This window comes from Staurois parvus, unplaced genomic scaffold (assembly GCF_062004578.1).
Source record: "Staurois parvus isolate SC_StPar_1 unplaced genomic scaffold, SC_StPar_1.0 ptg000270l, whole genome shotgun sequence".
Taxonomy (NCBI): domain Eukaryota; kingdom Metazoa; phylum Chordata; class Amphibia; order Anura; family Ranidae; genus Staurois; species Staurois parvus.
The window spans coordinates 1836014-1863249 of NW_028318066.1; the positions used below are offsets into that span (position 1 = coordinate 1836014).

At 40.3% G+C, this 27236-nt stretch overlaps 1 protein-coding gene across 1 annotated transcript in view; it reads right to left on the reverse strand.

Annotated features, from left to right (window-relative positions):
* DAW1 (dynein assembly factor with WD repeats 1) overlaps positions 1-27236 on the reverse strand; it is a 77693-nt gene that overhangs the window by 35870 nt on the left and 14587 nt on the right. The window contains exons 4-6 of the mRNA XM_089681516.1: positions 14281-14339; positions 13642-13764; positions 10734-10833 (exon numbers count right to left, since the gene is read on the reverse strand). Of these exons, the coding sequence (XP_089537642.1) occupies positions 10734-10833; positions 13642-13764; positions 14281-14339 (282 nt within the window). The remainder of the gene's footprint in view (positions 1-10733; positions 10834-13641; positions 13765-14280; positions 14340-27236) is intronic.

Below are 27236 nucleotides of genomic sequence, written 5' to 3' on the forward strand. Positions count from 1 at the left end.
AGCTCTACATAACACGTGATGATGCAGAGCTGGCCTGAGTGGGAGTGAAGCAAGTAAAAATGCTTGTTTCTGTACCCTCTGGACTTAAAGTATATGTGAACTTTTACTGTGTAAACCAACTTATTTAAAATAGAAATGCAAGGCAAAACGGTTGTGTGTATACATAAAAATAATACATACTATATTTGATAACTGTAGGCAGTACATCATAGGCGGGATAACGTCTTACCAATTTAAAAAATGTGCATATGTAATCAAAAAATTATTACTGCCATGTGCAATACATGAGCAAAGCATACAAAATATAGTGCAATTTTATACAGAATTCAACATTTCTTTCACATCAAGTATTTCACACAAAGGAACCAATGCAAACAGAACAGAATACTTTTCAAACAAGTAAAAGCAGTGAAAAGTAGGGGGGCACTGTAAGGGTACATTTTGACTAATTCCCAGAGATCAGCCTAAGAATATATAAATAATGAGGAAATCCGAAAACAAATTCACACTGATGCCCATCTAGGTGGATATCTAGCAAATGATATTCTCTATTGACAGCAGTATTTCTATATATGGAGATTATTTTGCATGCTTAGACCAATAATGAGTCTTTCAGACCACATATCTGACAACTTTAAACAGTGATTCTGCTGACTCTGATAGAGTGTGGGGTTCCTATTAAGCAGCAGTTATAGTGGGACAACACAGGGAGAAAATCTGGAGAATACATTTTTATTAACTAATGTGTATATTAAAACAAACCTGTGCTGCAGAAATTACATAGGCTGCACTTACTGAGCTCTCTTCTGAAAATGCTAGCTGCCTAGTAACACACACATAGAACAAGCAAAGTCAGAAACCCCTGATCTGCAAAACTGTTTGTTCAGGTGTCCTTAGTGTTAGTAATGCAGAAAGTACTGAAATCATTGGTAGACCGGTAACAATACATTTTTCAGAAGAGGTCAGCAATGGCAACCTACATGTTTAATTTAGTAGAGGGTTCACTCCAGCATTCCACTTAAAGCAGAACTCCAGCCTCACCTGTTTTTGTTTCATCTGTTTCTGCCTTATACACAGCAGGATAAAAATGTATGTATGGTCATGACCCCCTCTCCCCCTTTAATATGGATGGCAGCGGCTGAAATCATTGGGGTCCTGTTTCCTTACAGGCCTGAGGTTCTAAATTTAAACTCAGTCAAGCCTTCTACATGGAGTTTGTTTGTTCTCTCTTTGTTTGGGAGGTTATCCTCCCCCTACTTTAATATTCCCCTACCATCCAAAATTACAGGAAATGTAGTTGCCTTCTACATAAACTGACCCTAGTACAGGAAGGGATTGTGAGACTTTTATAGGACCTTTATACTGTATACCCAACTAGGAAGGGATTGAATGTTAAAAGATGAATCTTCCATAACTACTACATCAGGTGATGGAGCAGAGAACTCGGGGGGCAGAGGATCACACTAGACCAGACAGAGGCTGTTCAACCTGCCAATATCTACCCAAACTGAAACACCATGCACAAAGAAAGACAACATAAACCTAGCATACCTGTGAACAGGGGCAGACTGACCATTTGGAAACTCGGACACTGCCCGAGGGCCCGGGGTCAGTAGGGGGCCCCATGAGATGCCCCTGGTACCTTTTGTATAGGCTTTTTTGAGTTTGGGCAAGGACACAGGGGCCCCATGATCCCCTATTGCCCAGGGGCCCCATGAGTTGTCAGTCCGCCCCTGCCTGTGAACACGCCATGTCATACACTCCTGTCTAGCAAACTGGCAAACATGGAATTTGTGTTACCAGTGTCTCCTGTCTAGGAGACAAAGCATTGTTTGTTTGACAGTTAATGTGTTTTCTGCCTAGCCTTGTAAAATCTGTTCTCCAGGCTGCTCACGCCACATGCTGAAAGATTGCTGTTGTAAGCATCTCAGAGTGATTATCGCCCTTCGCCCATATGACAGCTCTTTATTCCTTTCTTTTTCATTATGCAAATTCACAATGTGAAACGTGTATGCAGCAGTTATCCAGCAAAATGCAAATCGCTCTATCACGTATTTATCTATAATGTAGAATTTTCTTTTACTTTTATTGTTTTGTTGTACGTATCCTACTATTGGAGGATGACCATGGTAAGAGGCCAGGGACACATACATCTTAGTAAAGGACAATCTTGCCATATATATTTCCAATAAATATAAAATAAAGCATAACTCCATCAAATATTTTTTTTTCAGTTATGACTGTAGTATGTCAGTGTTCAGCCTTTATTATTCTCTGAGACCTTGTTAAAGTGACATTAAAGGCTGATTTGTATTGTTTACAAATAACAAATATGTCATACTTACCTTCTCTGTGCAGTGATTGTGCCCTGATTCTCCTCTGCTTGGGTCCCCCGCTGGCACTCCAGGCCTCTCCCTCCTGCCTAGTGCCCCCATAGCAAGCAGCTTGCTATAACGGCACATGAGCAGGCTCTGTATGTCCATTCACACATGGAGCGCAACTCAGCCCCGCCCCCGCTCTCTCCTCATTGGCTTTCTGGCTGTGACTGACAGTAGTGGAAGCCAATGGCTAACGTTGCTTTCTCAGTCTATGAGGAGGGTGAGACCTGGGAGAGCTGAGGCTCTCTGAACATCACTGGATCGAGATGGGGATCAGGTATGTTTTAAAGGATGCAGGGAAGGCTGCTGTACAGAGAAAGGTTTTTTACCTTCATGCATAGAATGGATGAAGCTTAAAAGCTTTGAGCCTTGCATACAGGTGCAAAATATGCTGCATTTGGATCTGTAATGTATATGTATCTTAATGCAGCAGTATTATGTGCTTTGGGCCCGTTTACACAGCTTCGTTTTGGTCCATAGCGTTTAGCTGCATAAGGTAAAACAGAAAAATTTGCAGTCGTGGTTCGCTTTTGACCATATTTTAAGCTGTACTGTATGTACTGTGTGTGTTTGTGTAAATGTTTACATGAGTATAGGGTAAACGGACATGGATGGTGGCAGCGCCACTGCTGCCCATGGAAACATTAACAATGCGTAGGCAGTGGCATCAGCACAGAACACAGGTACATAGTACACACCTCAACTCGCCCTTTCCTAACCTCGGAAACCACTAAGCAACTTATTCACTCCCTTGTTATATCTCGCCTTGACTATTGCAACTCCCTCCTCATTGGCCTACCTCATCGCAGGCTATACTCTCTTCAGTGTATCATGAATGCGGCTGCCAGACTTATCCACCTTACTAACCGTTCTGTACCTGCCACCTCTCTCTGCCAATCCCTCCACTGACTTCTCATTGCCCAACGGATAAAATTCAAAACATTAACAATAACGTATAAAGCCATTTATAACTCTGCCCCAAATTACATCACCAATCTTGTCTCTAAATATCACCCAAACCATACTCTCCACTCCTAGCAAGACCTCCTACTCTCTAGCTCCCTTGTCTCCTCCTCCCATGCTCGTCTCCAGGACTTTTCCAGAGCTTCCCCCATCCTCTGGAACTTTCTATTCCAATTTATCAGACTATCGCCTCCTACTCTGCTCACTTTTAGGCGATCTCTGAAAACCTATTTCTTCAGGGAAGCCTATCCTGTCCTCAGCCAATAATGAAATCTTCTACTCTTCCAACCAGTCCATTACTCACAGTTACTACCTTTTGTACCACTAGCCCCTCCCTCCTAGATTGTAAGCTCCAAGGAGCAGGGCCCTCCTTTCCCTCTTGTATTGAACTGTATTGTTGCTGTATTGTCTCCCGTTATATTGTAAACCGCTGAGCAAATTGTTGGTGCTATATAAATCCTGTATAATAATAATAACTCATCCGGCCATATGCGTGTGTATGTCTCTATGAGTTGAGATGCGGTACGGACAGTAAGATTGTGCGTAAATTGTATGTGGCCATGTGCATGAGGCTTAGCACAGCTGTTAGGGTTGTGTCAACTACATAGGTGAATATATTCCTACCAAGGGTAGGTGACAAATAAATGCTGCTAACATATTTCAACACTTTTGTGTCCTGCACCCACTAATGGATTTTCTATAGGAAGATGTATAAAAATGTAAATGTGACATGGTGAGCTCCATCCTCACTTGAGCAGCAGTATTCACTGCCATTCTTGCATGGGAAGGATTTTCTCAACAACAGTAGAAATGTCCAGTACAGCTCAAATAAAGCACTATCTTCTACAACTGTGTAGTTGTAGACTAATGCTCTACCTAGGGCAAATATCTATCTCATACACACTTACAAAATAAGACTCTACCATCGAAGCATAATCAAAAGTCTTAGCAGACCAAAAGGTAGTACAAATTACCATCAGGTAAGTACCTGAAACAGTACCTAATTGGCAGCATTGTGCAATAAAAGTGAATTGCCTCTCTGTCTGACTTCTGCTTAGCAGGGCATTTTGGAAGGAAAATATAAAGACAGACTTTAGCCAGTTATGCTAACAGTAGTTAAATTTTTATTTGTTCATTTAATTTAATTAACGATAAATAACCAGCCTAAATGAAGGGTGTGTTTTATATTTGACTTGGGACTTCTTTAACCGCTTCCCGTCCGCCCTAAAGCAGAAATACTGAATGGATAATCCCTAGCCCTAAGCTGCTCACACTCAAACCTATACCCAATTAGTGTATAAACCGAAATATATAAAATAGTGTAGCGCTAGTAACAAAATAAATACAACACACAAATATAAAAAATATATATATGGTGATATGATCCTGGCAGGATCTATGGTGAAATACAGCGATAATGTGAAAAAGAAGGAATAAATCCTATAAATTGGTGAATAATACCGCAATCCCCCTTATCCGCAATTGAGGGATCAAATACTCTCATATAAATTGGTGCAAATACATAAAAATGTAGAAAGTGAGTCCCCTATATAGGGATATGACCAATTTATAGCATTTATTCCTTCTTTTTCACATGTCTACATATATATAAGTGATTTTGCAACTCCGGGTAGGGTGCGCGAGCACGCCCTACCCTCGCCAGCATTCGTGGCCTCAGCTGTCAATTACCGGGTCCCGGCCGGTGACTACTCGCCGGGACCCAGTGATCGCCGAGTATTACCAACACATCACAAACAGAGTATTGCAACGTTTCATGCCTGACGAAGGGGTCTTGCACAGCTCCAAAACGTGTTGTGCATGCTCTAGCATATAGCTGGTGGACACTGCGGCACACGTTACTTTTGAGAGCTCATTCCAGGAATGTGTGGGATGCCTGGCGAAGGGGTCCTGCACAGCTCCAAAACATTGCCCTACTCTGTTTGTGATACCTCTTCAATAAAACAAAACATTTGGACTTAACTGAAGATCCATGGTGTGCTGGCAAATATTTACATTATGTCGTGAATGGTCCAGTATTCAGCTGGTGGTCATTGCAGCACCCAGTACTTCTAAGAGCTCATTCCAGGAACATGTGTGATGGGAATATGGACTGTCCTTTTTAAGAATGAAGTGCCATTTTTTTCCCCTTAGAATTCTAAGATGGGAGCGCCTGAAAAAATTGCATAGTGTGTTCTTGCGCATTTGTTTGCACTCGCAGGTAAGTCAATGAAGCCAAAAAAGTGTATGCAGGCAATATTGAGTTATTTTTGCGATTTTACATGGATTTTAAAGAGCAGAGTTCCCTTTTTGGCCTCATAGACTTTTTATACGGAAGAGTCTGAATACGCGCATAATGTGTTTTTCCACATTTATTTGCATGCTCCCATTAAGTCAATGGAGCCAAAAAGGACCCATTCTGCTTCAAAATGAGCTCATATACCTTTTGGAACTTCATGAGTTGATCTACAGGCACTTGGGTGTACGAATGTGAACAAGCACAATTTCAAAGCATGGGATTTAGCTTGTTGAGTGCTTAAGAGCTCCGAGCTGAAATGTGAATGGGGGCTTAGAATCCAAAGATAAAAAAAGTAAGTGTGTTTCTAATATATTTCCTGTCCCATAATACCTATGTTTATTTCACTGGAACTGGAAAACACATTTCAGTAGTCAGAAAGTAAGATGATATCTCTTTAAAAAGTTGCACATAAAGCAAATTTGATATTACTAATAACATATGTACAAGATGTCTGTGTATCTGGGAATTAATCCAAAGTATAATGCAATCAATACAGTGAAATATATGAGATGAGAGGAGGCAATATGGCTTAATTATATGTAGCAACAAAAGGCCCTTGGGATTCCACCATACAGCTAGTAATAAAGAACAATTCAGTTGTGGAGTTATGGGATATTGAGGGATCTTTAGCATGAATTAAGGCCTTTAGCTAAACAATCATGTCATTATATTAACAACTCTCACTGTAGAACATTATTTATACTGAAATGGTTTGTGTTTCAGCACCAGCAGCTGTTAGCGCTCAACAAAGGGCTTTCATAACTGAAAACAAGAGAAAATAAAGTGTTTAAAGAAATCATCCTGATGTGTAACCTATCTATTTTTTTTACTTAATACAGGTACCGTATATACTCGAGTATAAGCCGAGTTTTTCAGCACATTTTTTGTGCTGAAAAACGGCCCCCTCGGCTTATACTCAAGTCAACGTCTGCAGATGGCTCCCCCCCCCCTCCAACAGAAGGGAAACTAAGTACAGGGGTGGGCAGGGGGCTGCTGTCTCTTACCTGGCTCCGGTCCCACGATGATCCGGTCCAGTAAGCGCGGCTGCTCCTTCATTCGGTTCGTCCACTGGATGTTCGCACGGCTGCTCGGCTCTGCCTTCTCACCGGTGATTGGCCGCCAGAACTGTAGCTCAGGAAAGGCACACAGGCGGCCAATCACCGGCGAGGAGGCGGAGCTGAGCGGCCCCGCGAAAATCGAGTGAAGGAGATGCAGGTAAGTGTGCCGTGCTTAGGTGCTGCTGCAACCACATATGCTGGCTGCAGCAGCACCATACTGGAACAGGGGTCAGCAAGTGTCAGTGGGAGGAATAGTGCCCCATCATTGGTGTCACTGATACCAATGATGGGGCATTATTCCTCCCACTGACACCAACGATGGGGCACTTTTCCTCCCCCACACTGACACCAACGATTGGGCACTATTCCCCCCCCCCCACTGACACCAATGATGGGGCACTATTCCACCCCCCACTGACACCAATCATGGAGCACTATTCCACCCCCCACTGACACCAATGATGGGATACTATTCCTCCCCCCCACTGACACCAACGATGGGGCACTTTTCCTCCCCCCCACTGACACCAACGATGGGGCACTATTCCTCCACCCCCCCCACTGACACCAATGATGGGATACTATTCCTCCCACTGACACCAATGTTGGGACACTATTCCTCCCACTGACACCAATGATGGGACACTATTCCTCCCACTGACACCAAAGATGGGGCACTATTCCACTGACGCCAATAATGGGATGCTATTCCCCCCACTGATACTAATGATGGGGCACTATTCCTCCCACTGACACCAATGATGGGGCGCTATTCCTCCCACTGACACCAATGATGGGGCACTATTCCTCCCACTGACACCAATGATGGGGCACTATTCCTCCCACTGATACCAATGATGGGGCACTATTCCTCCCACTGACACCAATGATGAGGCACGATTCTTCCCACTGGTGTTCCCACCCTCGGATTATACTCGAGTCAATAGTTTTTCCCAGTTTTTTTGTGGTAAAATTAGGTACCTCGGCTTATATTCGGGTCGGCTTATACTCGAGTATATACGGTATATATATACAGTTGCAAGAAAAAGTATGTGAACCCCTTGGGATTACGTGGAGTTTTGCATGAATTGGGCATAAAATGTGCTCTGAACGTCATCTAAGTCACAACAATAGAAGAACACAGTCTGCTGAACATAATACTACACAAACATTAGATGTTGCCATGGTTTAATTGCACATAACATGTAAACATTCACAGTGCAGGGAGGAAAAAGTATGTGAACCTTTGGACTTAATAACTGGTTGACCCTCCTTTGGCAGCAATAACCTCAACCAAACGTTTCCTGTAGTTGCAGATCAGACCTGCACAACGATCTGGATTAATTTTGGACCACTCCTCTTCACAAAACTGTTTCAGTGTAGCAATATTCTTGGGATGTCTGGTGTGAATCACTCTCTTAAGGTCATGCCACAGCATTTCAATCGGGTTGAGGTCAGGACTCTGACTGGGCCACTCCAGAAGGCGTATTCCGTGCTGTTGCAGCCATTGTTTTGTTGAATTACTTGTATGCTTTGGGTCATTGTCCTGTTGCATCACCCATCCTCTGCAGAGCTTCAGTTGGCGGACAGATGGTCGTACGTTTTCCTGCAAAATGTCTTGATAAACTCTGGAATTCATTTTCCCATCAATGACAACAATCCGTCCAGGCCCTGAGGCAGCAAAGCAGCCCCAAACCATGATGCTCCCTCCGCCATGTTTTACAGTGGGGATGAGGTTTTGATGTTGGTGTGCTGTGCCTTTTTTTCTCCACACATAGTGTTGTGTGTTCTTCCCAAACAACTCAATCTTGGTTTCATCTGTCCACAGTATATTTTGCCAGTAGTGCTGTGGAACATCCAGGCGCTCTTTTGCAAATTTCAAACGTGCTGCAATATTCTTTTTGGACAGCAATGGCTTCCTCCGTGGTGTCCTCCCATGTACTCCATTCTTGTTTAATGTTTTCCTTATTGCAGATGTGTCAACAAAAATGTTAGCATGTGCCAGAGATTTCTGTAGGTCTTTAGCTGACACTCTGGGATTCTTCTTTACCTCATGCAGCATTCTGCACTGTGCTCTTGCAGTCATTTTTACAGGACGACCACTCCTAGGGAGAGTAGCAACAGTGCTAAACTTTCTCCATTTGTAGACAGTCTGTCTTACCGTGGACACATGAACATCAAAGCTTTTGGAGATACTTTTGTAAGCCTTTCCAGCTTCATGCAAGTCAACAATTCTTGATTGTAGGTCTTCTGAGAGCTCTTTTCTGCGAGGCATGGTTCACATCAGACAGTGCTTCTTGAAACCAGTAAACCCAAAACAGGTGTGTGTTTTTTAAGGGCAGGACAGCTGTCAGCAACACATCCAATATCATCACACTGATTGGAGTCAAGGTTTGCTCACTCCTGGCTCCAATTAGCTCTGGGAGAAGTCATTAAGCTATGGCCTCACATACTTTTTCCTCCCTGCACTGTGAATGTTTACATGTTATGTGCAATTAAACCATGGTAACATCTAATGTTTGTGTAGTATTATGTTCAGCAGACTGTGTTCTTCTATTGTTGTGACTTAGATGACGTTCAGAGCACATTTTATGCCCAATTCATGCAAAACTCCACGTAATCCCAAGGGGTTCACATACTTTTTCTTGCAACTGTATATATGACAACTTATGCAGGACATTACATAGTGGATATTCACATCAGTCCCTGCTCCCAAGGAGCATACAATCTAAGGTTTTATCCCACATGCATAAATACACTCATACTAGGGCCAATTTGGAAAGAAGCCAATTAATCCATAAGTATATATTTTGAGTGTGGATGGAAACCCACACAAGCAATGGAGGAGTATGCAAACACTATGCAGATCGTGTTCTGACTGGTATTCAAACTGGAATTCAAACCAATGTTGCAAGGCAAATCAAATTATATAGGATCGGCAACAAGGTGAAGATGAAATAGTGGAAGAGTTATTCAAATGCGGAGTATAAAATAGTATTCTGGAACCATTTTATACTCTGCATTTGAATAAAGCTTCCACTATTTCATCTTCACCTTGTTGCCGATCCTGTATGATTTGATTTACTGGTTCAGCGGATGGAAACCACAGGAGTCGCACTGTGAGATACATACTCCCTTTGGAATATGCTATGAGGTTTGCAGCACCTATTTGCTGTAATGTTGCAAGGCAGAGGTACTAAGCACTAAGCCACTGTTCTGCACAACCTATCCCTCATTACTTAGCCTGACCCTAACCCTTAACCCACATTTGAACCCTAACACTTATCACAACTCTTAAAAATAATAAACACTTACCCCGAATCCAAACACTTAACCCTAGCCTTAATATGAACCTGTTTTACTTTAATTGCCCCCTCTCCTTGAAACCATACTCGACTTTCCTTTGTTGCCTGGCTGTTCTGGTCAGCTTACATGTGCAAGAAAGGCAAATGCCCTGCTCAAGATGGATCTCTAGTCAGAGAATACCAGAGGATGCCTGTCTACCCATGTGACAGTGCTGGGCTAATCAACAAGCACCAGTGCTGTTACATGGTAGAAAGGAAATGAGTCATATGCTCCTCCATATCCAGAAGTGTCAGGTATTATCTGGAGGAGCTGGAGTGGTGAAGTAGTACAGAAAAATAAGTATTTTCTGATGTGAGAGGGTTATTCATGGGAAAGCCTCAGATATGCATTAATCTATCCCCTAAAATGAACCCTTACACTAAATTAATCCTAACACTTAACCTATACCTTAAAAATAAACCACAGTACTTAACCAGAATCCTAACAATAAACCCTTGAAACCTAACCCTTAAAATTTGACCCAACACCTAACCCTAACCACAACATTTACCCTAACCCTTAAAAAGAACTCTTAATCCTTACCCTGAACCCCCAAACACTTAGACTGGTAACATATAATCACTTACAGATTTCACTGACCGAAAAAAACTGCTTGACACAATATGACACAAATTATTGATTTGGTAAAATTAAATCAGATTTTCCATCAGCAATAGTTTCAGAGTTACTTACTATTTCTGCAGTATGCCCCTTGAAGGTGTGGTAACATTTGCCTGTCTCAGAACTCCATAACTTGCAAGTTTTATCAAATGATCCTGTGGCTATTTTGTCCCTGTTGAAAGGAAAAGATTTTTTTTCATATTTAGTGTAACAAATCTAATTTAAAATATATTTACACAGTGTTTAGTTTAACATATCTCGTTTAAAATATGTTGACTAAGTACACGGTCCCATTTTTGTTAAAGAAATGCTGTCACCTTGCCCCGCTCTTTCCTCCTTCAAAGATGGTGCTGAAAGTTCAACACCAGGAAAAGTAAAAATCCTCTCTTGAAGAGTGCTGCCTCCCCCCTTGCAGTACTAGTGTTAGGGGACAGGAAAAGCAGTTTCACTTAACAGATCCAACACTTTGGGGGGAGTGCCCCAATAGATGGGAATCCCCTATGCTTCCATGGTGGACTGTTCCTTGGTGTCCTGTCCAATATAAGGCTATAGGTTCTGCATTGGTCATCAAGTCATCAAGGGCATCCAACCCCCAGAGCATACAGGAGAAGAGACTGCAGGGACCAGCCTTGTAGCATGGAGGATCCTGAGAAAGGAAAGATTAGGTAAGTAAAACTATTTTTCACAGTCCATTAGATATAAATGAGTATTTAAACCCACAGCAAGGGAGGATTTTTACTTTCCCCAGAGTTTGGCTTGAAATAAGCATTGTGGGTAATCTGGTGGTGCAGTGACTTCACTCAGTCATGTGACAGGCCTGGGTTTAGTGATTGGCTTATAGGCCCAAGCAGGTCAGATGAAGGTCAAATGCTCCCACATACCCAAAGTACTAGGTAGTGTCACCAGCTGTGACGAAGGAAGGAGAGGCAGGGTGAGTGCAGGCAAGGTGAGAATATTGAGGTTAAGGGGGCCTTTTGCAGAGACACTGTCACTTTGCCATGCATTGGCCTGGAGAAGAGAAGGAAGGATAATGTTTGACAGGAGGTGATAGCAACAAAAAAGCTTAATGAATCAATGAAAAAGGGATTCAGCAATGTGCAACTGTTTGTATACTTTATCATTTCTAAGGAGCAGACAAACCCTGTCTGGCCTTGACATTCGCAGTAAATTGTGTGAATCCAGAAGTTTGCTTTTAGCTACACCATTAAAGAGGATGTTTGTCTGTACTGAACAAGTATGGACTTGTGGAGCACAAAGAAGCAGTGATATAATTTGCCCTGCACTGTAGTAGTGCCAAAGTTGGTTAAGTAAAGCCCTGGCCAAAAGTTTTGAGAATGACACAAATATTCATTTTCACAAAGTCTGCTGCCTCAGTTTTTATGATGGCAATTTGCATATACTCCAGAATGTTATGAAGAGTGATCAGATGAACTGCAATTAATTGCAAAGTCCCACTTTGCCATGAAAGTTAACTTAATCCCCCCCAAAAACATAAAACATTTCCACTGCATTTCAGCCCTGCCACAAAATGACCAGCTGACATCATGTCAGTGATTCTCTTGTTAACACAGGTGTTGGTGTTGACGAGGACAAGGCTGGAGATCACTCTGTCATGCTGATTGAGTTAGAATAGCAGACTGGAAGCTTTAAAAGGAAGGTGATGCTTGAAATCATTGTTCTTTCTCTGTTAACCATGGTTACCTGCAAGGAAACACGTGCAGTCATCATTGCTTTGCACAACAAGGGATTCACAGGCAAGGATATTTCTGCTACTAAGATTGCACCTAAATCAACTATTTATCGATCATCAAGAACTTCAAGGAGAGAGGTTCAATTGTTGTGAAGAAGGCTTCAGGTTGACCAAGAAAGTCCAGCAAGCACCAGGACCGTCTCCTAAAGTTGATTCAGCTGCAGGATTGGGTCACCACCAGTGCAGAGCTTGCTCCGGAATGGCAGCAGGCAGATGTGAGTGCATCTTTATGCACAGTGAGGAGAAGACTTTTGGAGGATGGCCTGCTGTCAAGAAGGACAGCAAAAAAGCCCTTTCTCTCCAGGAAAAACAACAGGGACAGACTGATATTCTGCAAAAGACACAGGGATTGGACTACTGAGGACTGGGGTAAAGTCATTTTCTCTGATGAATCCCCTTTCCGATAGTTTGGGGCATCCAGAAAAAAACCTTGTCCGGAGAAGAAAAGGTGAGCGCTACCACCAGTCCTGTGTCATGCCAACAGTAAAGCATCCATTCATGTGTAGGGTTGCTTCTCTGCCAAGGGGGTGGGCTCACTCACAATTTTGCCCAAGAACACAGCCATGAATAAATAATGGTACAAAAACATCCTCTTCCCAACATTCCAAGAACAGTTTGGTGACAAACAATGCCTTTTCCAGCATGATGGATCACCTTGCCATAAGGCAAAAGTGATAACTAAGTGACTTCAAGAACAAAACATCAAAATGTTGGGTCCATGGCTAGGAAACTTCCCAGACCTTCATCTCATTGAGAACTTGTGGTCAATCCTCAAGAGGTGGGTGAACAACCCCCCCCCCCCCCAAAAAAAAAATCTGACAAACTCCAAGCATTGATTATGCAGGAATGGGTTGCCATCAGTCATGATGTGGCCCAGAAGTTGATTGACAGCATGCCAGGGCGATTTTCAGAGGTCTTAAAAAGAAAGGGTCAATACTGCAAATATTGACTCTTTGTATAAACTTCATGTAATTGTCAATTAAAGCCTTTGATACTTATGAAATGCTTGTAATTATACTTTAGTATACCATAGTAACATCTGACAAAAAGATCTAAAAACACAGAAGAAGCAGACTTTGTGAAAATTAATATTTGTGTCATTCTCAAAACTTTTGGACACGGCTCTAGACATTTCTTAATTTCAGGCAAAAAATAGAAAATTTTTCTTTACAAATTCATCAGATAATTCAGTAACATTTGTTGTTATTTCACCCCTCTGCCATTACCTACCCATAAGGATTATTAAATTGGATGGCATAGACCACATTTCGATGACCTTCCAAGGTATGCAGCTCTTCTCCTGATACTGTGTCCCACACTTTACAGGTTCGATCATAACTGCCAGTAATGAAACTACACAGAAAGAAAAAAAATGTTTGGATTTCAGGAACAGCCAAAGCAATAACATATCAGATCATACTTAGCTAAGTTATACCTGGATTTCATGGCTACATAGAAGTACAGTTCTACAGTATATAGTTTGGATTGTTTTATTAAGGTTTTCGATAAAAGGTAGTTTATCTTTATAGGGTAGCTTTCTCTGTACCCCAGTGTTTCCCAGACGTTAATGGGTTGCAAATCCTCATCACAACCTATGACACTTAAAATCTCGCTGTTCAAAATGTCCAGCCCCAACCTCCTTGGACCTCTACTGTGTTTAGATCAATTTCTATAGTGTTCCAGCTGTCACCACTAACTATGCCACATGAATCTGTCCAGTCCATTCCCTCTGGCTCTCCAGTCCGTGAGGTTGGTCAGATTGTGCCTGCTCAATCAATCATCCTATAAGATCTTTAGGCAGCCTATGAATATGCCATATCAATCAGGCTACAGTATAAATAGTACAAGACCAAAAAGAGTGCATCTTACCTGGAACCGGATTTATTAAATGCCACATTGGTAAGAGGTAATATGTGAGCTCGGAGAACCTAAACAAGAAAAAAGAGCTTGTTAAGCCAATGCTGATATAGACACAAACTCCTCAGATCAACTGGAGAAAAGACATTGATAAATAAACACCACCAGCAGGACTCCTTCGTTAATTTGCCTGTTATGACGCCTCATGTATATAGAATTCACATGTTCCAAGCATTTCTACATACAAGAGCAAAAATTTGAAATGTGACAAATGATAGCGAATTCTTAGACCGTATAATGGCTAACACAAAGTATGTTCGTTTTGCCTTTCTTCTCAGAAAAAGCAAATAAATCCCCACACACTATATTCAAGATTCATTTTTATGTCACATTACAGTAATGCCAGTAGACATTTCCCTCCTCCACTAGAAATTTCCCTTAAAGCTCCCTTTGCATTGCTTATTAGTTTTTTTTCCCCCTCTAGGTAGTCAGTGGATTTTTATATCAGTGGATTCCTAGTGGCTAGTGGTCTGTTATGCTCACTAATATAAATAACATATTTACCTGTTGCAACTAGTAAGTCCTTTTATTGTTTATATATTATAAAACCACTTTTATATTGACCCAGGACCCCTATAATAGCCCCTTTATGTTTGGAGCAGTGGTCATTTATTTACCCTGGTAGAATGAGCCTTAATTTGGTGGCTTGTATTCTGTTATGCTCCGTAAAATAAAAACTCTCTTTACAATGGTGTTAGTGGCAAGCAGCTTGTTATATTTAGAGTTCCTAAACACTGGTGATTAGGGTTCCCTAAAATACAGTAAGTATAAAAAAGAATCACCCCCTTCAAAATAATCACATATTGTTGCTTTGCAGCCTGAAATGATGACAGACTCAGTTTTTGTTGTATTCAGCTTTATTTACTAAGTGCAACTTATAACATCCAAGTGAAAGATAAAACACAAACATGTCAGAAAAAAATTCAAAAAATTCAAAAACAGAATCACACTCTTGTGTCAGTATTTTGTTGAACCTCCTTTAGTCTGTTGGGATATGTCTCTACTAACTTTGCACATCTAGATTTTGCAATATTTGCCGACTCTTTGCAGAAATGCTCAAGTTCAGTTAAATTTGATGGTGACCGTTTGTCGACTGCAGTCTTCAACTCCTTCCACAGATTTTCAATGGGGTTTAAGTATGGACTCTGACTAGGTCATGCAAGGACATTCACCTTTTTTCTCCTTCAACCACTAGGTGTGTGCTTTGGGTCATTGTCATGTTGGAAGGTAACCCTTCTTCCCATTGACAACTTTCTGGCAGAGGGCAGCAGATTTTCCCCAAGAATTTGACAGTATTTTGCCTCATCCATTTTTCCTTCTATCCTGACAAGTTCTCCAGTCCCTACTGCAGAGAAACACCACCATAACAGGACATTACCATCCCCATGCTTTACTGTAGGAATGGTGTTATCTGGATGGTAAGCTGTACGAGATTTCCGCCAGACATATTATTTAGTGCTGAGGCCAAATAATTCAAATTTAGTCTCCTCTGACTATAACACTGTCCTCAGAATCTTCAAGGTGTGTGAAAAATAAGGGCCCATTCACAGAGATGATGAGCTGCATTTTACAGAGGAAGCCAGTTTCCTTGGCACTTGTAGATAAGTTTCTGTAATGTATAATAAACAACCTTTATTTATCTCCATGGATGAACAGAACTGTCATTTACACAGTGCAAGTATGCCCACTAACAGAGATTGCTGTGCCCAGGAGTTCGTTCCAGCACATTTTTTTTTACTTCAAATGTCCATTACAGTCCATCCCCATGCTGCGTGTAAATGACAGCTGTGTTGATTCCTAGAGAAGAACAGAGCCCATCATATGGTGCAAGAACAGGCACAGAGTGGCAGGCAAGGAGCTGTGTCTGTAAAATGTGACTCATCACTCCGCACAAGGCTCACATATTAATAATCAATTAACTTCTGCTTCTATTTAATAAATATTACACACACAGACAAGGCCAAAGCAATAAAAACAGGAGAAAGAGAGGTTCATACATCACCCCAAGCAGAAAGATTCTTCAAGAATGACAGGAAGAGTTTAAAGTAGAACTATAGGCAAAATGTTTTTTCATTTTGTAGAGAGCAGGTGAAGGTTATAAACCTTGTCAGATTTTTTTGCCATCTATATCCCATTGTAGATATTTCCCTTTACTTCCTGTCCCATAGCTAAGAAGGAAGTGAGAAGAACTCCCTGCAAATTAAGAGAATTCATTAGGAACCCCTAGGTCACCATAACTAGTGTCCCCATTGGAAGATTTCCCCTCTATTACTTTTCTGGGGACAAGCCAACTCAACATCTGGGATTTTCTTTTACTTTCACTTTCAATGATAATGGTGAAAGGGACAAATAGAGAGGGTGAATCTCCATAATGGGGGCACAGACAGCAATAAAAACTGACAGGGGTTCTAATCCCTCTGCAGTCTATCCAAAATTTTGAAAAACAAATTGCCTTTAGTTATGCTTTAAGAGTCAAGGGTGACATAGATGGCTACAGCAGTAAACCTTTTACTCTAGTCAGTGGGACTTTCATAAACACATTGGGGGTTCCTCCTGCTATGACAATGTGGCACATCTCTTCTCTTATTGTGTATGCTACTGTCTTTTAACGGATGTTGTCTATGTAATAAAGTGTGTTTATGGGTTACCTATAAAATCCCTACTCGTCAAAAATATTCTATTGATAAATTTATCCGCAACCATTGGAAGCCACAGCACTTTTAATAGAGAGTAGAATGTCTGGGATATGTCCAAACTGGAAACATGGTTAGTTTTCCTCTTTATAAAAATGGCTGGTATTCATCTACTAGTCTTAGCCATCACCAAATGCTTATACAACAGTGGTTTGATGAATATGGCCACTGGTATCTGAATCATATGGGCAACACATTGACTTTCACTGTAAATGAAAAATGCAACTTTTTGTGCCATTGATGTGTTTGGAGTGGACGATTTGGACAAGGGAATTTCAGTTCCAGAAATTTGACCATACAAATTTCTGGCATTTAAATCTTTGTGTACATTATCATTATGGGTTTGCATTGATAGTTATGCTTTACTTCTAGTTATTTTCACACCTGAAAAACCTCTTCCCAGCCCTTAATCTGAACTCTAAGGGACAAGGCACACTTGCAATTCTGTTGCTGGCAACAACTCTCTAGTGACAGAATCGCTAAGAAATGCAGAAAAAATACCTGCTTTCACAGTGTCACTCTCTTACTGGCCCAGAAGAGCAAGCTATTGCTTCCTTGTTTGTGGAAACATGGTAGAATGTCAATGACAGAGTATAGCCTCACTTATCTACCCAAGGGTTCAACACAGCAGAATCAGGTGAGTAACTATCTGTCATGTAAATCAATTCAGTTATTGACATGTTGTCACAAACATCAGTATAGCAAGTGTAATATAGCTTTAACTCCAATCCATCACGAAGAGGTCCAGATACAACTTTATTCCTATAGAAATCAGGTGGACTATCCAAAAAGTACCCAATGTGTTTCAGTGGTCCAAGAGCGTCCCCTACATCAGGGCTAGAAAAACATAAGGATATTTCAATATCAATCTAATATCAGTAAAATTTCCATTCCTTGTAATCATATTTAAAATCAAGCAATTATCCAATAGCCAATAGTATTGGAAGTATAAAAATTAATCTCAGCCAATCTGTCCACCTTATTTATTTACTTATTTACTTTTTCCCCCTTTTTTTCCCTCTTCTCCCCTCCATTGCCTGTTCCCCTCTCCCACTCACATCTTGTTATCATTTCCTGCTCTCACAACCCTTCCATCTCGACTGTCATCCCCATTGGTTCAATTCACCGAACTTGTATCACTGCGTTAATGTGGATTTTCTATATCTCATTATATCTTACTATGTCTACCTCAATGTCATACCATGTTCACAATGCTTACCTGTATATGCCTACAAAACTCAATAAATATTGAATAGAAAAAATTAATGTCAGATAACACTGAATAGATAATCAAAATACAAGAACTGTAGGCAATTGTGAGAATATGAATAATAAACTATATCATTTCAGTTCATCAATTGGGTAAAAAAAACAATACTAAACTAATAACAATGGTACTAATTACAATAATAATAAAAAAAATAAAATATTACATTCTGATTAAAATATGGACCGAATTTTTGGAAACATTTTACTCATTTTATATATTTATTATCATTCGGTCCATATTTTAATCAGAATTTATTAGTCTAATTATTATTATTATTGTTGTGTTTTATTATATTAAATATTAGAATTTATTTTTTTAGCAAAGTGGAGAGAAGTTTGGACGTCTATCAGATTTTTCTGAGGATATATATAGGTAAAAGTCCATGGTGTAGATGCATATCATTTAATAAAGTAATTTCTGTATGTAGACATCGTCTGCCCTTAAAAAATCTTTTCCTCTTGTGGGTCAATAAGGATGCTGTCAAGGAGTCAGAGATTATTAAAATAGCCATATGTAGGGATTCTAATTTCCCAGAGGGACAAGCTGCACTGACAAATTCTACAGCTGTAAACACATTACAAAAATTGCCACATATCAAAAGTCAAGCATGTATTACAATGACTAAGGCTGGCCATACATTATACAATTATCTGCAGATTTTTGGTTTAGATTTACCAAAAACCATATAATAGGAGGACAAACCTAAACAACACTTTCAGTTGTATCCAATTAGGCAGGCCCTTGCACTACATAGTTGAAGGTAAATCTAAAGGAAATTGGGCAGAAAATCTGCAGATAATTGTATAATGTATGGCCAGCCTAACTGCTAAAGGCCAATCAAATATTTATTTTGAGCAATGTGTATGTCAGGATAGGTTAAATGTCAAGTTTATGTGATTTGTTCCGCCAGAAATTAATAATCTCCCATATAATACTTTCAACATGTTTTTTTAAGCCTAGGAGATGGAAGCTAATTGGTTTCTGTGCTTATCTCCAAACCTTTACCCCCGCTTTACTTGATATTGAAGGCAATTTTTTTTTCAATAACTAACATGTCATACTTACCTGCTCTGTGCAATGGTTTTGCACAGAGCAGCCCCGATCCTCCTCTTCTTGGGACCCCCACCAGTGCTCCTGGCCTCTTCCCTCCTGCCTAGTGGCCCTAGAACACACAGCATGCTATGGGTACACCCAACCAGGCTCGCTCCCGAGCCTGTGCTCTGTGTGTCCATTCACACACAGTTCCACAGCTCGGCCTCACCCCCCTCTCTTCTCATTAGCTAACTGGCTGTGACTGACATCAATAGGAGCTGCTGTTGCTATCTCAGCCAATGAGGAGAGAGACTTCCTGGAAAGCCAAGGCTCTTGTGCACATTGCTGGATCACAATCGGGCTCAGGTACGTATTAGGGGGCCTGGAGGGTGGCTGACACACAAAGTAGGTTTTTTACCTTCATGCATAGAATGCATGAAGGTAAAAGCCTTGAGCCTTTACAACCACTTTAATTTTTAGGAATGTGCCCAAAAATGTATAAGCTGTTTCAATGAATGCAAAAGAGCTTACAGAGGAAGGAAAGCCTAAGTATATCTTTTCTTAAAAATGTTCCCTCCCCCATCCTCCTACTTATCCTATATAACCTGTATAAAAAAGATCTGTATATTTACCTATTTTGAATCCACTCCAGTCTGGTCACATGACTCTGTAGCTCTCTGTGGAAGGAAGCACCCATCAACGGCTCTGAATTCCACGAGCCATGACTTTACCCATAGGTCCCCAGAGCCAAGCTGTTGTTGGAGCTCCCACCTCTCCCCTGTAGCAGCGCCTCACTGACACATAATGCCAGAGCTGCAAGATCACATGATTGGCCCAAAGTGTATTAAAATAGCTAAGTATAAGAATCTTTTTTTATATAGTTAGGCAGGATAGGTAGGAGAAGGGGGGAGCAAACGTTTTTAAGAATAAATAATTAGGCATTTTTTCAACTTTAAAATGGAGCTATGAGCAAAGTCAACCTGTAATCGTTTTATTACCTGCTGAAACTGTCATTATGTTGATTATTTACCCACTTCTTTTAACAAACCAAGCTGTCCAGCAATAGTGGCAGTTAGATGGATGGATTGAGACAAACCATAGAGCATTGAGCTTACAGCAATCAGCTTTTATTCATATTGTTTAAATCCCTTTTTCGAAGGAATAAAGGAAGCATGTCCCTTATTCCAGCAGGTTCTTAAACTGGTGCAGCAACAGTTATATTGTACTGCCTCTTGGCAGGCCCGCACATGTGCAATAACTCTCCATTCAATCCCATTGAGAGTTCATTCTCTGCTAAAGCATGGAGTAGAAACTATCAATAGTTCTGAAAGTGCAGCCTTGGCTCAGAAGGTTTTGACAAGCAGCTCAGTGGCTTACAATATATATGTTTATCCTACTTTGCTACCATGAGTGTTTAACTGGAACAAAGAATCAAATAAATGAAAGAAAGGTGTGCAGCTATACACGGATATGTGTTCCCACATCCAACAAAGAAAATACGTCAAAGAAATCCTCAAAGGAAGTCACGTGACTTGTGACAAAAATGCACGATCCCAACCCACATGTTCACGCATTAAGAAAAAAAAAATAAATGGTATAGCGCTGCCCCTAAACCAAACCATGTGCCAGTAATTACAATGTGCAAATAGTGCATGTGAAGCATATGCACACCATCAATAGTACTACAGTGCACCTCCCCCACTTGCTATGTGCTGATCTATATTCAAAATGTAAAACATATACATATAATTAAATAAATGTCTTAACATGAACAATCCCATTAATAGAAAGTGCAGCACTACAGTGCACCTCCCCCATACACCATGTCAGAATAGTGTTGCCACAAAAATATGAATAAATTAAATGAATCATCAACTAAATATACAGTATGTGTTTCTACTTCCTTATAAAGGTGACAACACAATGCAATAAATGTATATAAGTGATCCACTAGTCAAATGTCCCTGCATCTTTACATAAAGTCCAATCTGATTTCCAGTGCTCTCAGTGCTGTAATGAACGTGGTCTATAATGAAAGGATGTGACAATGAATCAGTGCTCCAGTTCGTGCTCCCCCTCTTCCACCGCACTCACCACAATGTTTGACCCCTTTTACAAGCAGGTCAAATGCACTCAAGTTGCTCATCAATCTGGGGTGTGTAGTATCAGGGTGATGCTGTTTCCTTCCCGATCCTAGATGGTTAATTCCTTCTTAGTGCAGACCATAATATGAAATCCAGAGAAAGGGAAGCTTCCATAGTTCAAAATGTTTATTAAAATGAAAAAGAATAAAGTACTGCACTTACAATAGATAAATGAATGGGCATTTTAAGATTAACAAAAGATCTGAATGCCGTATGTGTTCCATTGCCGAAACCGGAAGTCAGAAGTGACATAATTAGCTCTGCACGCATTTCGTCATCGTGACATCAAGAGCAGTGCCATTTTACCCCTCCTCCTTCTTTTTATGCACAGTAGCAACCTAGCAACCTTCCAGCGCACTGTATGGCCGCCATGTTACCGAAGTCCTCCTGTCACCTATCCATAGCCGTGGACATTTAAATTAAACATATGTGGCAGCCATTACCCAGACTGACATTGGTGCAAATATAAAATTCTGCTAAAATGCTAACTAAATAATAAAATCCTACTAATCAAATACTAGTTAAAAATTATTTATCATCTAAAAATGATGACATGCAGAAGCCATTACCCACACTGACATTGGTGCAAATCTAAATATTAAATAGTACAATTCTACTAATCAGATACTAGTTTAAAATTATTTATCATCTAAAAAAGGGGGCAGAAAAGAAACTGCTAGATACAAATAGTGAATGTAGAATTAACCCCCGCTTGTATATCTAAATATAGGTATGCTAGTAATTAGAAATAAAACAATTGAGGTCAGTATCTATGTTCAGGACTCCAAGGTATATATCCATTTTGTTTCATTTTGGGAGACCTGTATTTTCATATTATTGCCCCTCCAATATGGTTCAATCCTACCATAGAATAATAAGACACCTAGGATCTCGCTGGCGACCTTCTCTAAAATATCTAGAAAGGCTGGATTTCTTATATCTCTTCCTAATGTTGATGATATGCTCCCTAATTCTGGTCGAAAGTTTTCTAGTGGTTCTTCCCACATATTGGAGCCAACATGGACATTCAATAACATATGTTACATGGGTGCTAGAGCAAGTAGTGAATTCTTCTATTTTCTATTCCTTTTTTGTAACATTAGATTGAAATTGTTGTAACCTTTTTGTTTGTTGCTGGTTTGTTCTACATGGTAAGCTTTTTTTACATCTGATTTTGCTTTTTGGGGGTTTTTTTTGGGGGGGGGGGTCTGTCACATTGTGTACCAGACAATTCCTAAGGTTTGGAGCCTTTCTGTAAATACATTTTGGTTGATTTGGTATTATGCTCGTTAGTGTACTATCCAGTTTCAAAATAGGCCAATGCTTTTTTATGATTTTTCCAAAGGATATATACTGCCTATTAAACCTCGTAATGAACACTGTATCGAACTGGTTCTTCTTTCTCTGCCTACTTTGATCTTCTTCAAGTAGTTGTTCCCTCTTCATATTTCTTACCTGGATTGCCGTAGATTCCATGTTTTTCTCTTCATAGCCTTTTTCTTTAAACCTATTCATCAAGACCCTGGCTTGTTCATCATAGTACTCTATTTGCTTACCGTTCCTTCTAATCCTTATTAGTTGCTCTTTAGGTATGTTGTTTATCCATCGTTGATGACGGCAGCTGGATGTTGATAACAACAATATAAATACCTATTTCTATCTGTCTTCTTGAAAAACGTCTTAGTGCATAATGTATCTCCTTTTTTGAAGATTTCCAAATCAAGGTAATTAATGTGCTGGTGACTCCAATTACCCGAGAATGAGATGTTATATTTGTTTTGATTTATTTCTAGGAAGAATTGCACTAATGATTCTTCATTCCCCTTCCACAGAATTATGATATCGTCAATATATTGTTTATAAAATTTTAATTTTGGTTGGTCTCTAACATATATCTCTTTTTCCTCCGATTTGTTCATAAAGAGGTTTGCAACACTGGAAGCATACTTGGCTCGCATAGCTACCCCCTTGGTATGTACATAGTAATCTCCTTTATACCAGAAATAGTTGCTTTCCATGGCCATCTCAAGACTCTCAAGAATTTTTTGTTCCTGTTTTAAATTAATTTGTCCATATAGGGCCCATTTCACTCCATTCATCAATCTTTTTGTACTATATTTGTATACAGTGAATCTATATCAATGGTTACCAAAAGACATTCCTCCATATTTTAGGTTTTCCAACATCAAAATTAGGTGTTTGCTATCCCTTAGGTATGACCTAACACCAAAGGTTGTAGGAATTTATCAATGTATTCTCCCAACCGAGAGAACAATGAGTCTCCCTGGGGGCTTTTCCCGGTTTTTATATATTTTGGGGACATAATAGATCACAGGAGTTCTGGCCGCCTCCGGGATTAAATATCATGCCCCTGTTTATAGCTTTTTTCACTTGATTTTCCAGTTTATTTCCATATATTTTCCTGCATTAAGAAATGGCTGTATGTATAAGCAGGTGCTGCAGCAATCATTGGCTGGAATCGAGAAAAGTCAGGAGAAGAATGTCACCAGAACACCGAGGATCTCCAGTATGGGTCCAAAGCTTTAATAAGCAATTACATAGTTACAGTAAGAGCAACGTTTCAGAGCCTTGCAGGACCCCTTCGTCAGGCATGTGACTTGTGACAAAATGCATCAGGGGCAGACTGTGACGTCATTACGCTGGACAGACATTGAGGCCCCAAGGTCTCCGTATAGTGTGATGCTTATATTTGGATGATCTTAAGGTGGCAACACACCTCTATCTTATAGATGCATGATATCAACAGTGGATATAAAAAGTCTACACACCCCTGATAAAATGTCAGGTTTCTGTGATGTAAATAAAATAAATAATTTCAGAACTTTTTCCACCTTTAGTGTGACCTATAAACTGTACAACTCAATTGAAGAAAATTGAAATCTGTTGGGGGGGGGGAGTAAACATAAAAAACTAAAATAATGTGGTTGCATAAGTGTGCACACCCTCTTATAAATGGGGATGTAGCTGTGTTCAGAATTAAGCAATCACATTCAAAATCATGTTAAATAGCAGTCAGTACACATACTTGCCGTCATTTAAAGTGCCTCTCATTAACCCCAAATAAAGTTCAACTGTTCTAGTAGGTCTTTCCTGATATTTTCTTAGTCGCATCCTACAGCAAAAGCCATGGTCTGCAGAGAACTTCCAAAATATCAGAGGGATGTCATTGTTAAAAAGTATCAGTCTGGAGAATGGTACAAAAGAATTTCCAAGGCATTAGCTATACCATGGAACACAGTGAAGACAGTCATCATCAAGTGGAGAAACTATGGCGCAATAGTGACATTACCAAGAACTAGACGTCCCTCCAAAATTGATGATAAGATGAGAAGAAAACTGGCCTGGGAGGCTGCCAAGAGGCCTACAGCAACATTAAAAGGAGTTGCAGGAATATCTGGCAAGTACTGGCTGTGTGGCACATGTGACTACAATCTCCCGTATTCTTCATATGTCTGGGCTATGGGGTAGAGTGGCCAGACAGAAGCCTGTTCTTAAAAAAGAAAAACATCCAAACCCGGCTAAATTTAGCAAAAACACATCTGAAGTCTCCCAAAAGCATGTGGGAAATGTGTTATGGTCTGATTAAACCAAGGTTGAACTTTTTGGCCATAATTCCAATTGATACGTTTGGCATAAAAACAACACTGCACATCACCAAAAGGACACCATACCCACAGTGAAGCATGGTGGTGGCAGCATCATGCTTTGGGGCGGTTTTTCTTCAGCTGGAACTGGGCTGGGGCCTTATGCAGGCCATAGACAGGGAGAAAATCTGACATTTTTTTTTTTTTTTTGAAAATTGAAAAATCGGTCGTTCAATCAGCCAACATTACCGCTATTGGTAAAAAAAAGGTCGGCTGATTTTCGTCCCGTCTACAGCCGGCAATTATATAGAATATATGCAGAAGAAATAGAATATGCAGAAGAAGAAATGGAATATGAAGTAGAAGAAAATAGAATATGCAGAAGTAAAAGAAATAGAATATTTCTAAAAGGTTAAAAATCACGAAAAACGTTCAACCGATTACCGCACTAACGATCCAAAAATCGGATGATTTTTTTTTTTCGGCCGATTTTCGGTCGTTTTTCATCTCGTTTATGGCCCGCATTAGTCAAGGTAGAGGGAATTTTGAACAGTTGGAATTTTGAACAGTTCCAAATACCAGTTAATATTGGCACAAAACCTTCAGGCTTCTGCTACATAGCTAACACATGAAGAGGAACTTCATCTTTCAGCATGACAACGACCCAAAGCATACATCCAAATCAACAAAGGAATGGCTTCACCAGAAGAAGATTAAAGTTTTGGAATGGCCCAGCTAGAGTTCAGACCTGAATCCGATCGAAAATCTGTGGGGTGATCTGAAGAGGGCTGTGCACAGGAGATGCCCTCACAATCTGACAGCTTTGGGGTGTTTATGCAAGGAAGAGTGGGCAAATATTGCCAAGTCAAGATGTGCCATGCTGATAGACTCATACTCATTGGTTACATGGACAGTTCTGGAATTTCTATATTATTATTGCACAAAGACTGTAAAATATTGTTCATTTTGCACTGGGGATTTCCACCATTATTTCTCTATTAGTTTACATTTTGTGTGTTTGTATCTTATTTTGTATATTTTCTGTTTTGTCTGAACCCTGATCAGATGAGGGGTTCTCACCATTATTCATAAGGGGATTCCCATCATTTCACTATATGTGGTTGATACACGCATCCACTAATATTATTTGTTTGTTATTCTAAAGATTTTGTATTGCTCCACAGAGTTTATTATCTTTATTTTAAACACACACAGTTTGGTTATGTTTTGATTTTGAGGTACCAAAGAGGGTTACACCATTGTTGTTTTATAGCTCAGAGGCTTAGTGCGCAATATCTTGCTGGATTAGGAACAGGTAAGTATAAGAATTGCAGGGTGCTGACAGTGGAGGGCAACATCAATACCATGAAGCTGATGCAGTTACACTTGTAAGAGTGCGATCGGAACTTACATACAAAATCTTGTGAGCTGCTATTCCAAATATAAAGTACCTAAAAAATATATTATACTGTATAAATATTAGCAGAATGCTTGCACCACACACATACCCATACAAATGTGCCAATACTTATACAGTTTCTCACAGAAGTGAGTACACCCCGCACATTTATGTAAATATTTTATTATATCTTTTCATGTGACAACACTGAAGAAATAAATCTTTGCTACAATGTAAAGTAGTGAGTGTACAGCTTGTAAACCAGTGTAAACTTGCTGTCCCCTCAAAATAACTCAACACACAGCCATTAATGTCTAAACTGCTGGCAACAAAAGTGAGTACACCCCTAAGTGAAAATGTCCAAATTAGGCACAAAGTGTCAATATTTTGTGTGGCCACCATTATTTTCCAGCACTGCCTTAACCCTCCTGGGCATGGAGTTCATCAGTGCTTCACAGGTTGCCACTGGAGTCCTCTTCCACTCCTCCATGATTACATCATGGAGCTGGTGGTTGTTAAAGACCTTGCACTCCTCCACCTTCCGTTTGAGGATGCCCCACAGATGCTCAATACGGTTTAGGTCTGGAGACATGCTTGGCCAGTCCATCACCTTTACTCTCTGCTTCTTTAGCAAGGCAGTGGTCGTCTTGGAGGTGTGTTTGGGGACGTAACATGTTGGAATACTGCCCTGCAGCCCAGTCTCCGAAGGGAAGGGATCATGCTCTGCTTCAATATGTCACAGTACATACTGGTATTCATGGTTCC